Source organism: Megalobrama amblycephala, linkage group LG10 (assembly GCF_018812025.1).
Source record: "Megalobrama amblycephala isolate DHTTF-2021 linkage group LG10, ASM1881202v1, whole genome shotgun sequence".
NCBI classification, from domain to species: Eukaryota; Metazoa; Chordata; class Actinopteri; order Cypriniformes; family Xenocyprididae; genus Megalobrama; species Megalobrama amblycephala.
In genome coordinates this window covers 25,770,132-25,791,168 of record NC_063053.1, presented here as the reverse complement: position 1 = coordinate 25,791,168, position 21,037 = coordinate 25,770,132, and the positions used below count along the sequence as shown (strand labels likewise).

Genomic DNA, 21,037 nt, shown 5'->3' with positions numbered 1-21,037 from the left:
CTCAAAAATATATCATATGGCAGAAAAACAAAAGGGCTGTGAACAGGTTCACTTCATAATCATCTTCCCAACTTAAAAACAGCTTCATCAAAAGACAACTACAAACATTCACTCACTAATGACAAACGTTCACATGTAGACAAAGACTCTCATGCATTAATAGTGCAAATCATGTACAATTTACAGAAGTCCACGGTTCTGATGGATCAGCACCAGGGTTGGTATCTCCACAGCAGTGAAACATGAAGGCAGCAGGCACAGGAGATCTATGAATGCTACGATACTATGGATCAGATGAGTGGCTTTCAGAACTGAGATGAGGGGAAACGCTTGAGAAGCTCAAAGGTGGGTTACATTAAGTGTGGCCAGGAACTGTTCAATAAAAAGGGGAAACAAATGGCATAAAATAATGAACAGTCAGTTAAAGGAGTCATATCATGTGGAATCAAATTTACATTGATATTTTGAGATAAAAGAAGTCCAAAGCAGTCCAAAAATAGCATTCACTGGAACTGAGGTTAAAAAACAGCATATTATGAACCCTTCTTAAACATGAACATATCACCACCCACACTGATGCCAGTGTCAGTGTTCAGAAACTTGCCTGTCCAGTGACAGTGAGGTAATGAAGGATGAAGCGGGATAGCTCAAGTAGGCTATTAATCTCAATGGCAGTTACTCAGTTGTTTTTTTAACAAGGCCCCCAATAATTACAGTCCAGTCTTGCACTGATTGTTTATGTTATGCAGTTTATGAAGAGGCTGTTACTGGAAGATGGGACCGTTAAAAACTATATTAGAAACTGTATTAAAAAACTATATTAAAAAAAAACTATAAAAACTATATTAAAAATATAGTGTGGTATATATATATATATATATATATATATATATATATATACACACACACACACACACACACTCTTCAAGGAGAAAAGTTATTCATAAATTGTTTACAAATGTATGATATGACCACTTTAATACATAAAATAGGGGAAAAACAGAAATGTTGGCTTCTATGCATGTGTGAAACAACAGTGCTTGTTTGAATAGAAAATGTATCATACTGTCTATCCACATAATGAAATAGACACTCTAATGCTATTTCACAATTTTACTGTTTTACTGTATTTTTAATCAAATAAATGCAGCCAAAAAAATTACCAACCCCAAACCTTTTTTTTTTTTTGAACAGTTGTGTACGATAAAGCAGTGCAGCAGTAATATAGTCCAGTTACTGTGAGGGTATTGACTATCTATGAGACCTCCTTTAAACAGAACACATAAAAAAAATGAGTTTAAAAATCATAATAATAAAAACATTTTAATAACGCAATGATAAAAGGATGGAAAAGCAAATATGATCTGCATTTCCAATAAAAACTCCCCTCCTTTCCTTTAAACTGCACATTTTCTTCTCTTTATTCCAGAGTTGTAATCATCATAGGCATTGAGGAGGACACGGACCCTAATATTCAGTTCTGTTGTCCATCAATATGGGCTCTCTTTTAACTTTAGTCCCATCCAATACTAAATATTTAGTTACATTCTTGCTTTAACTTAGTGACTGAACTCTACAAGATAAGGAAGATCAAATTCAACAGCTCAAATATGTTTTATGTACAAATACACTAAATAGTTGTGCCACTTTGCATGTGGTATTTCAGTGCAAAAGCCTCAATTTGATTCCCTAACAATAATAACTTACATATGATACCTCCTTTATATGTAAATTTGTCTTAATGTATACAGGTAATGTACCTTATTGATAAAACTCTATTTTTCTGGCACAACTAATACTGGACCATTACAGCACTTTTTTATTTCAACAAACTCATAAACTGAAGGGAAGTCAATCGCCGACTGTGGAAAGGGCTGTTATTTCTTTTAAAAGAATAATGAGTGTGCATTCTTGCATGAATTATGTCTGAGAGTCTAACAAATATGCTTAACATGAAACCAACAAGAGCAATGAAAAATCTCACAGCTCATTCTGAACAGCTGGTGAGTCAATCTTCTCTGAACCAGATCAGTCAAAATAAACTTTATCTAAGGCGCATTTACATGTTGGACCTCATCCTGTCTACACTGGCTCCCTCAGCTCCCTGCGCAAGCACAAACCAGAGGTAGATTTTATCGTACAAAAAATAATTAAGTAAGAAAAAATAATAAAGAAACATGCTGCCATTTGTTATTATCCTCCATGAGCAGAGGAGAGCTTTGCCCGGTTTGGGCATATTGTCTACGACACCAAACACTAAACCTCTGAGGTGCAGGTATGTGGTGGAACTAACAGAAGGAACATGAGCCTGGAGCGCTGCAAAGGGTCAAGACTGCCAGTGAACTGAGGCACTGCTGAATTTGGCCCCTGCGGTACATCAGGGGGATGAATAGAGAGAGCTCAGTCACTGTCCAAACTAAATAAGCACCATAGCTCTGCTGGAAAATCCAGCTTAAGTTGGTTGCTATGTTTTGGAACCATCTTAGGCTACATCTATATTAATCCGGATACATTTAAAAATGACATTTTCATTTCAAAATGCTAACTGTCCACACTAGCGTTTTCCAAAAGTTTTGTGTCCACACTGAAATGGTGGAAAAAGCTAAAATCATCCAACTACAAATGCATAAAATGTAATAAAAGCTCACTGAGATGATACTGAGAGACCAGACATCATAAAGTTCTTATGCTATAATTATTTTATTTGTAAAATATCTCACCACTTACTGGTGTGTTCAGGTCGCACTCTATTGCCATTCCATGTATTGACTAAAACGCAACTGCCCTCATGTTTTGCCAAAGGACAGCAATTGCGAGTAATTTTTGTCATTTTTGCAGGAATGTAGTATGAAGATTATACAAAGTAGCATTTATCTTTAGCAACACTGTGAAAGTGAATAGCACAAAGCAGGCACATACCGGTATAAACATCTATAGGTACAGTATAATGTGAGTCACATGACTAAGCATGCATCATCATTTTCAAATACCTCCGTTTTCACGGTTTACTCTATAAACTGAAAACTGCATTTTCAAATGTATCCACTTTGGAGAGCGTCTTCAGAAAGCCTTGTTTTAGAAGGACAAATATGCTGTTTCTGTGTGGACTGAAGGACCACATAGAGAAAAAAGATGCATTTTTAAATTAACCCAGATTAGCGTAGATGTAGCCTTAGACCAGCAACAAACCAGCTCCCAGCTGGTCATGCCAGTTTAAGGTGTCTTACATGGTAAACCAGTGAATTACCAGCTTAGACTACCTAGAAACCAGCTATCATGTTGTTTCAAAACCACCTTAACCTGATTTTCCAACGCTAAGTAACAGTGAGAAATCTGTAGGAAGCACTCCAACCATTGTACCCATCTGCTAGCCCTCTTTATTTCATTATTGAGGGCGTCTGATCAACTTTTCTCTGTCACTAATGGAAATGCAAAGAAGGCTGAATTAAATGAGATGGGGGGAGATGTATTTGTGAGTTAAAGCTCCTGGTTTTGCTCTTGTTGTCTGGATGAAGCGAGCGAGTGAGCAGTACTTCCTCTCTCTCTCTCTCTCTCTCTCTCTTTAAAATCTGGTGCTCTCATGTTTCAACATGCGGATTTTGGCGAGCGTACCGGCCACCCTGTACCCGTACCCCTGGTGCTGCTCCTCCAGTCATTGAGCCGTGCTACTGGTCGGAGAACTTCCACTAGAGCTTGAGCTGGTGGAGCCACTGTCCTCAAAGATGGAGATTTCGATCTGGACGGCTACAGTCAAGGGTTAAAATTTGCAATGATGAAACATAACAGTGTTAATATGAGAAGTCTAAATACTGTATTAAAGACCCCATTAAATTGCTTGATGAGCGTGGCATGAAGCAAGGTGGGGCCGAGAGCCATGGGAGCGGAGCAAGGCTGGTGGAGTACATGTTAAAGGATTAGTCCACTTTTAAATAAACTTTTGCTGATAATTTATTGACCCCCATGTCATCCAAGATGTTCATGTCTTTCTTTCTTCAGTTGAAAAGAAATTAAGGTTTTTGATGAAAACATTCCAGGATTTTTCTCCATATAATGGACTTCAATGGGCACCAAACGGTTCAAGGTCCAAATGACAGTTTCAGTGCAGCTTCAAAGGGCTTTAAATGATACCAGATGATGAATAAGGGTCTTATCTAGCGAAACGATTGGTCATTTAAAAAAAATAAATAAAAAAGTTTAAGTTTTATAAGCACAAATGCTCCCCTTGCTCTGTTCTGCGATGCGCATTAGTGACGTCACGTAATACACAATTACGTTGAAAAGGTCGTGCTTGACGTAGGCGGAAGTACCGACTCAGTGTTTACAAGTTAAACATGCAAATACTAACCCTGCATCCCAATATGCATACTATCCACCCTATCCACCCTAAATAGTATTGAAAATTACTAATATCACATACTATTTAGGATGGATAGTATGCACATTGAGACGAAGGCTCGGTCAAACGCTGTTTACAAAAAAACGTGTGTCACCGCAGCAGTCTCTTCCTCTGTGTATTCCGGTTCAAAAAGGTAGGGCAGGGCGATAAACTCATCTTCTCCTCGAAGTTCAAAATCCTCCAACATTGTCCAATCTGTAAACACTGACTTGGTACTTCTGCCCTACGTCAAGCGTGACCTTTTCAACATAATTGCGCATTACGTAACGTCACGAACGCGCATCGCAGAACAGAGCAAGGGGAGCATTTGTGCTTATGAAACTTAAACTTTTTTATTTTTTTAAAAATCGTTTCGCTAGATAAGACCCTTATTCATCGTCTGGTATTGTTTAAAGCCCTTTGAAGCTGCACTGAAACTGTAATTTGGACCTTGAACTGTTTGGTGCCCATTGAAGTCCATTATATGGAGAAAAATCCTGGAATGTTTTCATCAAAAACCTTAATATCTTTTCGACTGAAGAAAGAAAGACATGGACATCTTGGATGGCATGGGGGTGAGTTTATTATAAGCAAAAGTTTATTTAAAAGTGAACTAATCCTTTAATGTGACACACCAATCTTGAGTCCCACAGAGGAGCTCCAGAAAGATAAAGGGAGGAGCGAAGACAGTGGAAGGTGAGAGAGGAGCAGGTCTTGGACCTTATTTTGTTTTATTATTTTTATATGCAGCAGTAGTCCATGAGGGGCTGTCGCTTACTTCAGTTTTGTTGTTGATGTTTATTTTGTCATTAAAGTTATGCTAATCTTTCGCCGGTTCCCGTCTTCTTGTTCCCATGTCATTACAATGAGTATTGCTGTTTTTACCAAATAAATGCATCCTTGATGAGCATAAGAGATTTTTTTTCATAAACATTTAAACTCTTTAAATTTAAACTTTTCTAATTCTGATAAATGTTTATTTTGTAAAGTACACATAACATGTAGATGGCCTCAAAGTTGATAGACATGCACTAAACGCCTCAAGACTCCAATCTGGATCCTAAAATGGATTTAAATGAGAGCTGTTAAATGCATTCCCTCTCCACAAGAAAGTTAGACCTATTCAGATGTTGAGAATATGCAATATTTTGTAAACGTGGTAGCATAGCAATAATGGAATTTAACCCATCAACTGTTTCATTTAATTTATCTTGAAAATGTCTTTCCTGTGAGCTAAACCAAAGCCCTGTGAAGAGTTACTGGTGGTCAGTGTGGTGGGAACTGAATGGCAGCTATTGTTTGCCCATTGCTCCTAAGGTGACAGCTGGTTGGATTCCGCAGGGCTGTGAGCTGACGAAGGGCTGCCAAAGCCAGATGGGCCTGCAGTCAGTGGGAAGAGGGAGGAACGGGATTGCCAAGCTAGCTTGATGGTCCACTGGATAGATTTCCCAAAAGGAATCACCCAAAATTATTGGATCCAAAGAATAATATGTTCCTGGATGATCTTTTGAGGGTGAATTTACTGTCATACCTGAACAATACAGACATATATTAGACCTAGAGAGAAAGGAAACACCCAGGTCTCTCTACAGCAGGGTTTCCAAAAGTGTGGGCGCTGGTTCCTTGAAAGACACTGAAATTTCATTTTGTATGATTATTTTTATACACATTGTGAAAAAAGAAAAAAAGTTTAAATCAAAATAATAATCAAAAAGGGAATGGGTTGCCAAGGCAACTAGTAGGCTACTGGGGGACGTGCTGTGTTTTGAGCCTGATCTCAGCAAAATGACAAGCATTCAGCCATGCATCAAAATACTTGACAAGGCAGAAACATCTAATTAGCTTAGTTGCTTAGAAACAATTATTTTAGTTCACATTGACCCAACAAACAGCAACATTTCAAACCTTCCCAAGTTGCTTGTTGGATTTATTATATTGAGAAACCTAACCATCATTTTCAAACTGCTTCAACAAACACAGGTTTTACATGCTGATGTGTTGTAATTTGATGTTTGTTAAAACAACTTGTCCCAAAACTTGTAAACTACTCCCAAGGCTGCATTTATTTGATCAAAAAAAGTAAAACAGTAATATTGTGAATTATCATTACAGTTTAAAATGATGGTTTTCTATTTTGATATGTTTTATAGCATAGTTTTAAAACGTGATGGCGAAGGTGAATTTTCAACATATTTAAAGTCTTCAGACGGCCTTCATTGAAGTACTCAAGTCGTCACTAGCTATATTCCTATGCAAAGTAGTGAATTTAATTTATGCACAAAATTATAATAGGCCTATCACATAAAATTTTGTGAATACAGCAGTGTTTCTTTCCATCCTATGTTCAAGAGAACAAAATTGCCACTTCCTGGGAAACTGGCACAAAATGTCTGTAATAAAAATGGAAGTTGCTGCAATCGGGGAAGAAACTGTGGCTCTTTTTTTACTACATCATAAATGACTTCCACCTCAGAGCACGCAGACAAAACACAATAAATGCTGTCATGTTATCTTGTATGCATGGTTTTTGGGAACGCTTTTGTGTGAGACAATTCTGAGATAATTTTGGGACATTTTGGGACATTTGGCTTTGGCATTTCAGAATGATCAAACCAACATTTGAGATGCTGTGCTGTGTGTGATTGGTCTGCTGGTTAGTCCAGTTATCCAATCATATTTTCTGTTGAGGCAAATGCATAAAAAAAAAAACAAAAAAAAAAAAAAACAATGGAAACTTGGCTAGTGTCACACAATCCTTCAGAAATCATTCTAATATGATGATTTTGTGCCCAAGAAACATTTCTTCTCATTAATAATGTTAAAAGCAGTTGTGCTGCTTAAAGGTGTAGTATGTAATAGTTTTGTCCGCCAGAGGTCGCTAGAATCCTATTCAAAACAAAGGCGTAGCTTGATGACGCCAAGTTTGAGAGCGGAAACGTCTCGGTTACGTATGTAACCCTCGTTCCCTGAAGGAGGGAACGGAGACGTACGTCAGTAGTGACCGACGAATTGGGATATCGCTTAGAGAGCCCTATCAGCTTCGTGTGAACTAAAACAAGCCAATGGAATTGGCGTGCGATATTTGCATAATGCGCACCGCCCCCGACAGGTGTATATAAATAGGAAGCGGATGCAATCGCACTCTGTTTTTCGCTGAGGAGACAACTGGTGTCCGCACTACAGCGAGGGTACAGGAACTGTGGCGACGGGACGTACGTCTCCGTTCCCTCCTTCAGGGAACGAGGGTTACATACGTAACCGAGACGTTCCCTTTCAGTCGGTCACGTTCGACGTACGTCAGTAGTGACCGACGAATTGGGATCCCAACTAAAGCGCCACAGTTACGAAACCCCTTCCAGTGCCCAGCGCAAGCTCGGCTACCCATAGCACCAGCTGGAATGGTGAAGGGGCGAGCTTACGCCGAGAGAGTTTACTGCTGTCTTACCGAATACCCACTAAGTAAACTAGACTACACTGGGGAAGCGAACCCGTAAGGGACGCTGCGGAGGCCACTACCTACCCAATGGGGGAGGAGTTTACGTGGAGAATACACATATGGACTGGCCCGGGGGGCAGTACGCATATGGGGTCCCTGGGATGGCTCCACCTGGGTAGGGGGAGACTCATCTGACAGGTGACAGCAGAGCTGGCTCTGCTAAGGGAAAGACACGGGCTCGCCGTAGGGAGTTTAGACCCGTGGACAATACACATATGGGACCGCTCACGTAGAGGGGTCACGACATATGGGCCCCAGCTAACAGATAGTGTCAGCGACAGATGTAGGCCTGGCATCAGACACTCCGCAATGTCCGAGCCGAAGGGGGAGGCGGAGGAACTCGACAGGGTTCGCCAAGCGGGGAACACGACTGGAGTAAAAGTATGCATGTATCCGGCCAGGGGGCGGGAATGGCATTGCAAGCCGACACTTAGAGCGGGTACAACACGTCTACCGACTAGTAGATGCGAGTACACGTGAAGATACTGGCTCTACACGTAGGCTATAAAACCTAGCGAACGTGTTAGGTGTCGCCCAGCCCGCAGCTCTACAGATATCTGTCAGCGAGGCGCCATGAGCCAGCGCCCAGGAAGAGGCCACCCCTCTGGTGGAGTGGGCTCTCAACCCGAGCGGGCAAGGCACGCCCTGGGATTCATACGCCAAGGCGATGGCATCCACTATCCAGTGGGCCATCCTCTGCTTGGAGACAGCCTTTCCCTTCTGCTGGCCTCCGTAACAGACAAAGAGCTGATCTGAGGTCCTGAAGCTTCGCGTTCTGTCCACGTACACACGCAGAGCGCGGACGGGACAGAGCAAAGCTAGGGCTGGGTCTGCCTCCTCCGAAGGCAGCGCTTGCAGGTTCACTACCTGATCTCTGAAGGGAGTGGTAGGAACCTTGGGCACGTATCCAGGCCGGGGTCTCAGGATGACGTGAGAATCACCGGGCCCGAATTCTAGGCACGCTTCGTCGACCGAAAACGCATGCAGGTCCCCTACCCTCTTCAGGGAAGCCAATGCAACCAGAAGGACAGTTTTTAGGGACATAACCTTCAGGTCGACTGATCGCAAAGGCTCAAAGGGATGACCCCGGAGAGCTGTGAGAACCAGGGTCAGATCCCAAGATGGTACGGAGGAAGGGCGAGGAGGATTCAGTCTCCTTGCCCCCCTCAGGAACCTGACGATCAGATCGTGTTTCCCCAGGGACTTACCCTCAACTGCGTGGTGATGTGCAGCGATAGCGGCAACATACACCTTCAGGGTGGAGGGAGACAGCCTTCGCTCCAACCCTTCTTGCAGGAAGGAAAGCACAGATCTGACCGAGCATGATCGGGGGTCCTCTCGGCGAGAGGCGCACCATTCGACGAACAGGTTCCACTTCAGCGTGTAGAGACTCCTAGTGGAAGGAGCTCTAGCGGAAGTGATGGTGTCTACGACCGCTTGCGGGAGATCACTCAGAACCTCCGCATCCCGTCCAGGGACCACACGTGGAGGTTCCACAGATCGGGACGCGGGTGCCACAGGGTGCCCCGTCTCTGAGTCAGGAGGTCCTTCCTCAGAGGAATCGGCCAGGGAGGGGCTGTCGCGAGGAGAATGAGGTCTGAGAACCAGGTCCGAGTGGGCCAGTACGGAGCCACTAACAGAACCTGCTCCCCGTCCTCCCTGACCTTGCACAGGAGTTGTGCGAGAAGGCTCACTGGGGGAAACGCATATTTGCGTAGACCCGGGGGCCAGCTGTGTGCCAGGGCATCCGAGCCGAGCGTGCCGCCGGTCAGGGAATAGAACCACTGGCAGTGGGCAGTTTCCGGGGAGGCAAACAGGTCTACCTGGGCCTCGCCGAAACGCTGCCAAATCAGCTGAACCGCCTGGGGGTGGAGCCGCCACTCGCCCGCAAGTGGAGGCTGCCGTGACAGCTCGTCGGCCGCACGGTTGAGCACACCTGGGACATGAGTGGCCCGAAGGGACCTCAGATGCTTCTGACTCCACAACAAGAGATGGCGGGCGAGTTGCGACATGCGACGGGAGCGTAGACCACCTTGATGGTTGATGTACGCAACGGCCGCAGTGCTGTCCGAACGGACCAGTACATGCTTGTCTGACAACAGCTCCTTGAAGCGGGCCAGAGCAAGACGTACTGCTAGCAACTCGAGGCAATTGATATGCCAATGCAGCTGAGGCCCCGTCCAAAGACCCGACACTGCATGCCCGTTGTACGTGGCCCCCCATCCCGTGGCAGAGGCATCTGTGGAGACCACAGCATGCCTGGACACTTGTTCCAGGGGTACTCCGGCCCGCAGGAACGAAGGGTCCGACCACCGGACAAGGGTGCGGCGGCAGCTCGGTGTCACGGGGACACGGAGCGTGCCGCGCTGCCACGCCCATCTCGGGACCCGGCCGCGGAGCCAGTGTTGAAGCGGTCTCATATGGAGCAATCCGAGCGGCGTGACCGCGGCTACAGATGCCATATGCCCCAGGAGCCTCTGAAAATCTTTCAGTGGAGCCGCTGTCCTGCGCTTGAGCGAGCTCAGGCAGTTCAACACCGACTGGACGCGCGCCTCGGTGAGACGCGCAGTCCGTGCGACCGAGTCTAGCTCGAGACCGAGATAAGAGATCCTCTGCCCGGGGGCGAGTTTGCTCTTGTCCCAGTTGACCCGAAGACCCAACCGGCTGAGGTGAGCTAAAACCATGTCCCTGTGTTCGCACAACTGCTCTCGCGAGCTGGCCAGGATCAGCCAGTCGTCGAGATAGTTGAGGATACGAACGCCCTGTTCCTTGAGGGGAACAATGGCTGCCTCCGCAACCTTCGTAAAGACGCGGGGGGACAGGGCCAGCCCGAAGGGTAGGACTTTGTACTGATATGCCCGACCCTCGAACGCAAACCGCAGGAAGGGTCTGTGTCGAGGCAGAATCGAGACATGAAAGTACGCGTCCTTCAGGTCGATTGCTGCAAACCAATCCCGGGGACGGACGCATTCGAAAATGCGCTTCTGCGTGAGCATCTTGAACGGCATCTTGTGGAGATACCGGTTCAGGACGCGCAGATCCAGGATTGGCCGTAGCCCACCGCCCTTTTTCGGTACAATGAAGTAGGGGCTGTAAAACCCCGACTTCATATCGGCTGGAGGGACCGGCTCGATTGCATCCTTCGCCAGGAGGACAGCAATCTCCGCCCGGAGAACAGGTGCACTGTCCAACGACACCTGAGTGAAGTGGACACCCCTGAAGACCGGGGGACGCCGGGCGAACTGAATCGCATAGCCGAGTCTGATAGTGCGAATGAGCCAGCGGGACGGGCTGGGAAGCGTGATCCACGCCTCCAGACTCCGAGCCAGCGGGACCAAAGGCACCACAGACGCACCGGGGGTGGGGCAGCAAGGTAGAGTGGGACCCAACTCGGACGGCATGGGAGCGGCCCGGAGTGTGGTCGAACTCTGGGAGGCAGCAGTGCGTATGGGAGACGGCGCACGGGGCGCGGGCTGCACCATCACACTGCCACCTGCTGGCGAAATGGGAGGGGGCTGCGAGTGGCGAGGCGGGGCCTGGCACACTGGCAGGCGCACCCTGTTGTGACCTGGAGTTTGAGGAAACTGCTCTTTTTGTGATAAAGTGGGTACCGCTGGACTCCGGGGAGCCAGCGGCGATAGATGGACAGACATCACAAATTCCCCCCGGCCCTCCTCCGGGGGTGGGAGAGAAGGTGGAAAACTCTCCCGAAGAGCAAGATCCTTCCCCTCCAGGTTGCCCGTCTCAGGGCCGTGACTTCCTTTTGCGTTTGCCACCTGGCTTGGCTGAGACGGGCTGGGCACCACGTCCGCGACCGGCACCCTGCTGCTTGGCTGGTGTAGGCTGCTGCTTTGCCGAACCAGCAGGGGCGGAGGACGACGCAGGCGGGCGCCCTCGGCGACGGGCGGGCTGAGGCTGAGCCACGGGCGGGTGGGTGGAGGCAGCAGCGGACCGCCGTGGCATGACGTGTTTGATAGCCTCAGCCTGCTTCTGTGCGGCGGAGAACTGTTGGGCGAAGCTCTCCACCGCGTCGCCGAAGAGGCCGACCGGGGACAGGGGGAATTCAGGAACCGCTGCTTGTCGGTTTCCCGCATGTCCGCCAAGGTCAGCCAGAGATGGCGTTGCTGGACTACCAGGGTAGACATCGCATGACCAACAGCGCGTGCTGTCACCTTCGTCGCCCGGAGGGCAAGGTCGGTGGCAGCGCGTAGCTCCCCAAGCAGTTGTTGGTCAGGCCCTTCCTGGGGCATCTCCGACAGCGCTTTTGCCTGGTAAACCTGCAAAAGGGCCATCGCGTGCAGGGCTGAGGGAGCCTGCCCACAGGCGCTGTAAGCCTTCTCAGTCAGACCGGCTGAGAACTTACAGGCCCGGGATGGGAGACGCGGCTCACCACGCCAGCCAGTGGCCGTTGGACACAGCTGCATCGCAACGGACCGCTCGACTGGCGGGATCCTCGCATACCCCCTGGCTTCCCCGCCGTCCAGGGAGGTGAAGGCGGACGAGGGACCGGGCCTTGCACGAGCACTATACGGTGTTTGCCAAGACCTGGTCACCTCATCGTGCACTTCCGGGAAGAATGGCATTGGGGCGGGACGCTGGACATGACCAGCGCGACCCCCCCCAAGTACCAATCATCCAGCCGAGATGGGCCGGGACAGGGTGGAGGGTTCCACTCGAGCCCGACACACAAGGCGGCCCGGGAAAGCACAGCCGTCAACTCGGGATCCGACTCGGCCACCGCTACCATCCCGGAGGGCGGCAGCGCGTCCGGATCTTCCTCCCCCGAGGACCCTGGCTCACCTTCCGATGCAGAGATCGACATCCGGTCCGCCGCAGGCGCACCAAAGGTAACGGCTGGACAGTCCGTAGAGGGCCCAGCGGAAACCAACGGCGGCACGACGGGTTGCGGTGCTGATGAGGCGGCAGGGGCCCGCGGAGCATTTCCGCTCGGCGGGGAAGCCCTGACCGTAATCCTCAGGTCACCCTTCCCATACACCGCCGAACCGTCATTCCGGCCCGGGCCGGAAAAAACGGTCGAACGGGGCATAGGAGAGGGGACCCCCGCTTCCTGAGACCTCAGGAAGGAGAGTCTAGACCTCAGCACCGCGATAGTCATATTCCCGCAATGGGAACATGAACCATCCACAAAGGCTGCTTCAGCGTGCTGAACGCCCAAACACGAGATGCAGCGATTGTGCCCATCAGCAGGGACCAGGGAACGACCGCACCCAGTAACGCACAGACGAAATGACATACTGTCAGGGTTCGTCTGTAAAGCTCTTTTAGAAGGGGAAAGATCAGCTCACTTGTGCTGAAGCACACAGGGAGTGACGCGATGCGCTCAGGTACACCACTCCCTGAACACACCGAGGAACCGGCCCAAATCGCAACACGCACACACACTTTTAGAGTGTTGCTGTTACAACAGCAGTTGAGAGCTTATAGCTCGGCTCCTCGGAAGCTCGCGACCTCGCTGGAGTGCCTTCACTACCAACACGAACAGCGTGCTGTTAATCCTCTTCTGAGGCAGTTTTAGTTTCAGTTTAAACAAAGTCTGAAGCAGGACACCAGTGTATGGCTCCGAAGCGAAAGACAGAGTGCGATTGCATCCGCTTCCTATTTATATACACCTGTCGGGGGCGGTGCGCATTATGCAAATATCGCACGCCAATTCCATTGGCTTGTTTTAGTTCACACGAAGCTGATAGGGCTCTCTAAGCGATATCCCAATTCGTCGGTCACTACTGACGTACGTCGAACGTGACCGACTGAAAGGGAACTTGGGACATGTGATCTCCACCTCAACGGACGGTGCAAAAGAATAGGGATAGGACTCGGGAAGAAATCACGTTCGTGAATGCGATTATTAACGTTATTGAAGTATGAAGCAGAGCAGGACCGAGTGTTGTGGGAGCTGAATGAGGCCACTGGAGCGATTGCGCAACACACGCCTCACGAGCAGCGGAACTTTTATTATGTCACAGTCGCCGGCGCCGCTTCCGCTTTTCCGGTCATGAGTATGAGGTAACACAGCTCTGTTTATCATATTAGATACATTTGAGTGTTTTGAAAATGACGTGCGTTTGCTCGGCGGCTGCTGTGAGACACTTGTTTGAGACACACTGCAGTAACATAGATCGATTTTAGAATATCATATTAAGTGCTGGATGGCTTGTGTTGATAAATGGCATGCAATTCATTTTAAAACGTATTGTATGATGGAGAAAATTATGTATTACTGTTACTAAAAATAAAGCTGCATCTGATTATGCTCTGTTAGCTACTTCACAAAATAGTGTTTTTCTCTAAATTAGATTTAAACAATGAGACTAAACGTGTTGAGCTATATAACAACAATTCGTTTTCTGTCTATAAATATATCAAAACAATTGCTCCCTTGCCTATTAAAACATGTAAATATTAAAGCGTCTTTGGTGTTTCCATGGTTTCTACAAAATAAAACCGGAAACCAAGAGTAACGCGGGTATGACGCAATTGACAGGTGACTCCTCACACTTCCCGGAGCCTTGGTTAAAATTATGACATATTGTACCTTTAATATATTTGTGGAAACTTTTTTATTTTTCAATTAAATGCATCCTTTCTGATTAAAATGATTTATTTCTTTAAAAAAAGAAATTAACTTGCTCAAACTTTAGAAATGGTAAGTATAACCGTTTATTTTAGCAGAAGGGTTTATGTTTTTTTTTTCTTTTGTCAAATCAACTTAGATAATCAGTGTGGTTCAGATAACATAATATTTTGTATTTCTGTTCATTAAACTAATCGCCTTAATTGTATTAACTAATTTTTTTATTTCAATGAACTCAAAATTTTAAAACAACCAGGTAACTAACTTTTTTAAGTTAAACCAACAATTGTTTTTTACTGTGTAGATTCCCGCAGCCTCCATTTTGTACTAAATTATTTTTAGTTATTCCATTAGAAGTTACATATAAAAATACATATACATTTTCAGTAATATTTAATTAGGACAAATTTCATTAATGACACCATTTGGGTTAAATGTGCACTGGAAGCAATCAGCTTGTTGTGATGCGACAAAACCAGATTGTTCTCTTTTTGATATTATTATTTTCCTGTTGTTTATATAGATTTGAAAAGTTATCCCAATATATCCCACTGATGGATGTTCAGTCTTGAAATATTAATGACGTCAAACTCAGCTGTCAAACACTTTAAGCTGTTTGTCTTGACAAACTTTCCTTTTCTAGTTATTCTTTAATCACACAGACAGAATGTTTCCAATCAGGTCTGGCCTCAGGCACTTTTTGGTCTCACACAGTTTCCTAGCTACAACCATGCTGGAAAATGGAAAGAAACACCTTCAAATAAGGCAGATTTTCCTCTCTGCTTTATATCAACATATCAAAGTGTCACCTCAGCTGAACAACTGAAGGTGAAGTTATATTCTTTGCATAGTACGTGACTCTTATGAAAGTGTGACTTCCTACTTTGGAAAGAATAGAAGACACACAGTCACAACAGTGTTGACTGGCATCATGCTGTGCCAAACCAAATATAAACCATCTTTCTGTTTTTTTGTGGAAGTCAGAATTGAAAGGAAAACATGGCCATGGGAAAATATCTCAGCTTCAAGTGACAGCTAAAAGAACAAAGTCTTTTCAGCAACCAAACAGGATAAGTCATCAAAGTTCGAAGTTTGTGGTGGTGCCAACGATTCAAAAATGCATAACGTAAGGCTGAAAACCATCCCGGACTGTTTGCAAAGGATACCACTCTCATGCCTCTCTCGATGGGGTCTGTGAGGATCAAACCTCTGGGTGCATAGATCTTTTCATTCTGCTCCTGAATATACATGCTGATCTTTTTCAGTATCTGTGGGGGTCAGAGAAAGGACAGGAATGAGGAGACAAACAGAGGAAAAGAAATGTTATCATAATTCCCTTTCTGTTATCTGTTAAGGCCCGTTCACACCAAGGCCGATAACGATAACAATAAAGATATAGTTTTATAAATCATTCTTAATGTAAAAGAATGGCAGAGTCTACACCATAAATATAATGATAACAGCACATAGAAACAATATATTTGGAATCACTGTCACAACAATTTTTTTTCCCCAGCTGATGAATGATAAAAACCTTGACATCCAATCAAAATCCATCCTTCTTTAAAGAGCTTGAGCATTTAAAGTGGCAGATGACAAAACTGCAGCACATGCCTATGATAAACAGAATGATATTGTGCGTTGGTGTAGACACTATTATAATTATTGCTATAGTTATAGCTCTTAGTGTGCACAGGCTTTTCAAGTCAGCATAAAATAAAAATTGAAACAACTTTCCTTGCTGGCTGACATCATTAATCCCTCTTCACTTTTCATCCGCTCCCCTTCAATCACCTGGCTCCATTCTGGTAAGCAACACCCACTTTTCACAATCCATTCAATTACAGCAGATAAAAAGTTACTCCCTAAATTTATTTTCTCATGGAATAGACTTTAAAAAATTATATATTATAACTAGAATTAATAATAAAAAGTTTTTTTGTTTTAAATAATAATAATAATTATTAAAGAGGCCATATAATGCCCTTGTACAAAGCCTTGATTTAGTTTAGGGTCTACAAAAATGTTTTCATGCTTGAGGGAACTATCATACACTCGGCACAATGCGGCGCCAGGCAAAACAAATGTTTTTTGCTAGTTTCAGCCCGACGCAGTTATCATTTTCATGTCCTGAGCCATGTTGTTTAAATAGCAAATGCATTTGCGCCCATTTGAGTGCCCATGGGTGTGCTGGTCTCAAAACGAGGTGTGTTCAGGTGCATTGTTGGCGTGTTACTATTTTGAGGCAACTGAAATAGACTGTGCCACTGACCAACTGAAACCTGGTCTAAAGTCAATGGCACAATATTTTTTTGTTATTTAAAGTCCGCGTTAGTAATATGCGTGCACAATGTGCATACACGCTGCTTTTTACACACACAAGGACACGCAGCAGCACACAAACATGCCAAATATTAAAAATAAAAGGGTTACAATGTAAAAGATTATTATTGTGTGCATAAAGATAAAAAATGCTTTGGTGGAATCCAGCTTTTCCCGTAGATGGTCTGCTCACACGCGAGCAGATCCATTTCCTCGCTAGAAAAGCATTCACACTCTAAAAAATGCTGGGTTAAAAACAACCCAAGTTGGGTTAAATATGGACAAACCCAGCAGGTTGGGTTAAAGGGCACCTATTATGCCCTCTTTCACAAGATGTAATATAAGTCTCTGGTCTGGTCAAGTTTCAGCTTAAAATACCCCACAAATGTGCCACTATTTGGGGGTGAGCAAAAACATGCCTTTTACCAAATTAATATATTGCTGGCTAAAAAACTAAATCCAAATTTGGTTGAAAAAAATGGCTGGGTGAAAACAACCCAATCCTTGGGTTTGTCCATATTTAACCCAGCATTTTTTAGAGTGCAGTTTTTCCGCTTACAAATTCCACCATGTAAATAGCGAATCTGCCATGGCGCGAGTACAACTGGCTTTTAAAGGGAATGGAAGAAGGGACTCTGATTGGTTTATTGCACGTTATGCCCAAAACACACCCATTACACATTAAAGGTGCCGTAGAACATCTTTTCAAAAGATGTAATATAAGTCTAAGGTGCCCCCTGAATGTGTCTGTGAAGTCTCAGCTCAAAATACCCCATAGATTTTTTTTTATTCATTAAATATGCGCCGATTCAGTGCGCGGCCCCTTTAAATTCTCGTCCTCCCCTCCCCCGAGTTCTCGCTGCCTTAAACAGCATAAACAAAGTTCACACAGCTAATATAACCCTCAAAATGGATCTTTACAAAGTGTTTGTCACGCAACATGTCTAATCGCGTAAGTATGGTATTTATTCGAATGTTTACATTTGATTCTGAATGAGTTTGATAGTGCTCCGTGGCTAAAGCTAACATTACACACTGTTGGAGAGATTTATAAAGAATGAAGTTGTGTTTTGAATTATACAGACTGCAAGTGTTTAATAATGAAAATAGCGATGGCTCTTGTCTCCGTGAATACAGTAATAAACGATGATAACTTTAACCACATTTAACAGTACATTAGCAACATGCTAACAAAACATTTAGAAAGACAATTTACAAATATCACTAAAAATATCATGATATCATGGATCATGTCAGTTATTATTGCTCCATCTGTTATTTTTCGCTATTGTCCTTGCTTGCTTACCTAGTCTGATGATTCAGCTGTGCACAGATCCAGACGTTAATACTGGCTGCCCTTGTGTAATGCCTTGAACATGAGCTGGCATATGCAAATATTGGGAGCGTGCATATTAATGATCCCGACTGTTACGTAACAAATCAAATTTACACAAGAAGGAGGAAACAATGTGTTTGAGACTCACTGTATGTCATTTCCATGTACTGAACTCTTATTATTCAACTATGCCAAGATAAATTAAATTTTTAATTCTAGGGCACCTTTAAGAGAACAGGGACAACCCTTTTAGACCATGCACCGGGTGCGCCAACCATTTTTCCCATTGTTAAACTAGCAAAAGTGGATTCAGACACGTCCTAAGTGCACTTGCGCTGTGCGCTTTAGACCATGCGCTTAAATCGTTAAAATAGGGCCCTGAATGTTTAAAACACACATTGTTTTTCACATATTTAAAATTATTGCAGAACCTCTGTTCCCAGTCTGTCAGTAATGCTCTGTTTAGCTCCTGTCTCGATGAAGCCCCTCCTTCCAAAAAGTGCAATGTGTGTTCATTGGATAGCTGGACCAGTATATTGTGATTGGTCAACCACTCTGAGTGTGCTTCAGAAATGTCATGCCCCTTAACATAACTGGAATTTTCAACATACTACTAACACAACTCAACCAGGCCTCGCCCTCTTTTTCCATACATGTGTTTGTTCCCAGAAGAAAACTCAAGATACCTTCGAGGCTTTTCAGGGAGTTCAGTAACAGTGCTTACGGATATAGAGAATAACTCCCTTTGGAGTGAATTTGTGCTTTGTAACTTAAGACCTTTTTCATGCTCAAGCAGCAACATTATACAATAAAGAAAGTTGAAAATGTAAAAAAGCATATAAGGTCCTCTTTTTAAAAATAAATAAATAAATAAATAAATAAATAAAAATAATTAGGCTATAATTAGCTTATCTAAAAAAAAAGAAGTCTGTAGTTTAATAAAACTAAATGAATGCTAATATTATTATATTGTTTACTGTCAGGACCATTTATGAAAGCATCAAAGGCATCTAACAGTAGTTTATTTAGATTACTCAAGTTTATTTGTTTGACTTTTCAAGTGAGCATTGCAAAGGCTGTCTGCATTTCTCTACCCCAGTGGAGTGAAACTGTGCATCACTCTGCTTCGCTTTGCTTTCCACTCTACAGAACCGGCCATGAAAAGGGACGAGATGTTTGTAATAAGGAAAGAAAAAGGATCTGTTCTGAGTTCAGTGGCCATGAACAAACTTCAGGATGAGCAATGACTCACAGGAGCAAATCCAACACATGCTGCTAATATGCTACTTGGCGCAACACAAGGTGAAATACGTTTTTCCAGAACAAAGAGTACAAGCACACATTTATCCAAAAAAATTACATTCATTTATCATGATAAAAATTCCATGTAAATATGGAGCGAGGTTCAAAAGTCTGAGACCACCAGTGGAAATGCTTTTTCATTACAGCTTATATCAGCATAATAAATTGAGAGGAAAGTTAAACTGAAAAATTAACATGAATTTCTTAGAGTTTGGTATTGTTACCCTTTAGCTTTACAGCAGCACTCAAGCTGCATGAGCTTGCATTTACATTTATTCATTTAGCAGACTTTTTATGCAAAGTGACTTACATTGCATTTGCTTATTTCATTAGTGACTTAGAAATATTACAGAATTTTACATTATAACTTTAAAACACACACACACAAAACATATATATATATATATATATATATAGTGTGTGTGTGTGTGTGTGTGTGTGTGTGTGTGTGTGTGTGTGTGTGTGTTTTCATTTCCTCCCTGGGCATTTTAAATCATTTATATCAGGCATAACATTATGACCACCTTCCTAATATTGTGTTGATCCCCCTTTTCTGCCAAAACAGCCCTGACCCATCGAGGCATGGACTCCACTAGACCCCTGAAGGTGTGCTGTGGTATCTGGCACCAAGATGTTAGCAGCAGATCCTTTAAGTCCTGTAAGTTGCGAGGTGGGGCATCCATGGATCGTTCAGCACATCCCACAGATGCTCGATTGGATTGAGATCTGGGGAATTTGGAGGTCAAGTCAACACCTCAAACTCATTGTTGTGCTCCTCAAACCATTCCTGAACCATTTTTGCTTTGTGGCAGGGCACATTATCCTGCTGAAAGAGGCCACAACCACCAGGGAATACCATTTCCATGAAAGGGTGTACATGATCTGCAACAATGCTTAGGTAGGTGGTCCGTGTCAAAGTAACATCCACATGGATGGCAGGACCCAACATTTCCCAGCAGAACATTGCCCAAAGCATCACACTACGTCCGCCGGCTTGCCTTCTTCCCATAGTGCATCCTGGTGCAATGTGTTCCCCAGGTAAGCGACACACATGCACCCGGCTATCCACTTGATGTAAAAGAAAACGTGATTCATCAGACCAGGCCACCTTCTTCCATTGCCCCATGGTCCAGTTCTGATGCTCACTGTTGGTGCTTTTGGAGGTGGACAGGGGTCAGGGGCACCCTGACTGTTCTGCAGCTATGCAGCTTCATACGCAACAAACTGCGATGCACTATGTATTCTGACACCTTTCAATCAGAACCAGCATTAACTTCTTGAGCAATTTGAGCTACAGTAGCTTGTCTGTTGGATCGGACCACACAGGCCAGCCTTCACTCCCCACGTGCATCAGTGAGCCTTGGCCGCCCATGACCCTGTCACCGGTTCACCACTGTTCCTTCCTTGGACCACTTTTGATAGATACTGACCACTGAAGACTGGGAAAACCCTGCAAGAGCTGCAGTTTTGGAGATGCTTTGACCCAGTCGTCTAGCCATCACAATTTGGCCCTTGTCAAACTTGCTCAAATCCTAACGCTTGCCCATTTTTCCTGCTTCTAGCACATCAACTTTGAGGACAAAATGTAAAAAAAAAAAAAAAAAAAGTAAAAGT

General features: G+C 44.5%; 1 protein-coding gene across 1 annotated transcript in view; it reads right to left on the bottom strand.

Annotated features, from left to right (window-relative positions):
- Positions 1–373: 373 nt before the first annotated feature.
- The window catches only part of golga7bb (golgin A7 family, member Bb), a 38,843-nt gene continuing 18,179 nt past the window's right edge, over positions 374–21,037 (bottom strand). Inside the window, exons 4-5 of the mRNA XM_048205565.1 lie at positions 15,630–15,731; positions 374–3,736 (exon numbers count right to left, since the gene is read on the bottom strand). Coding sequence (XP_048061522.1) covers positions 3,653–3,736; positions 15,630–15,731 — 186 coding nt within the window. The 3' untranslated portion in view covers positions 374–3,652. The remainder of the gene's footprint in view (positions 3,737–15,629; positions 15,732–21,037) is intronic.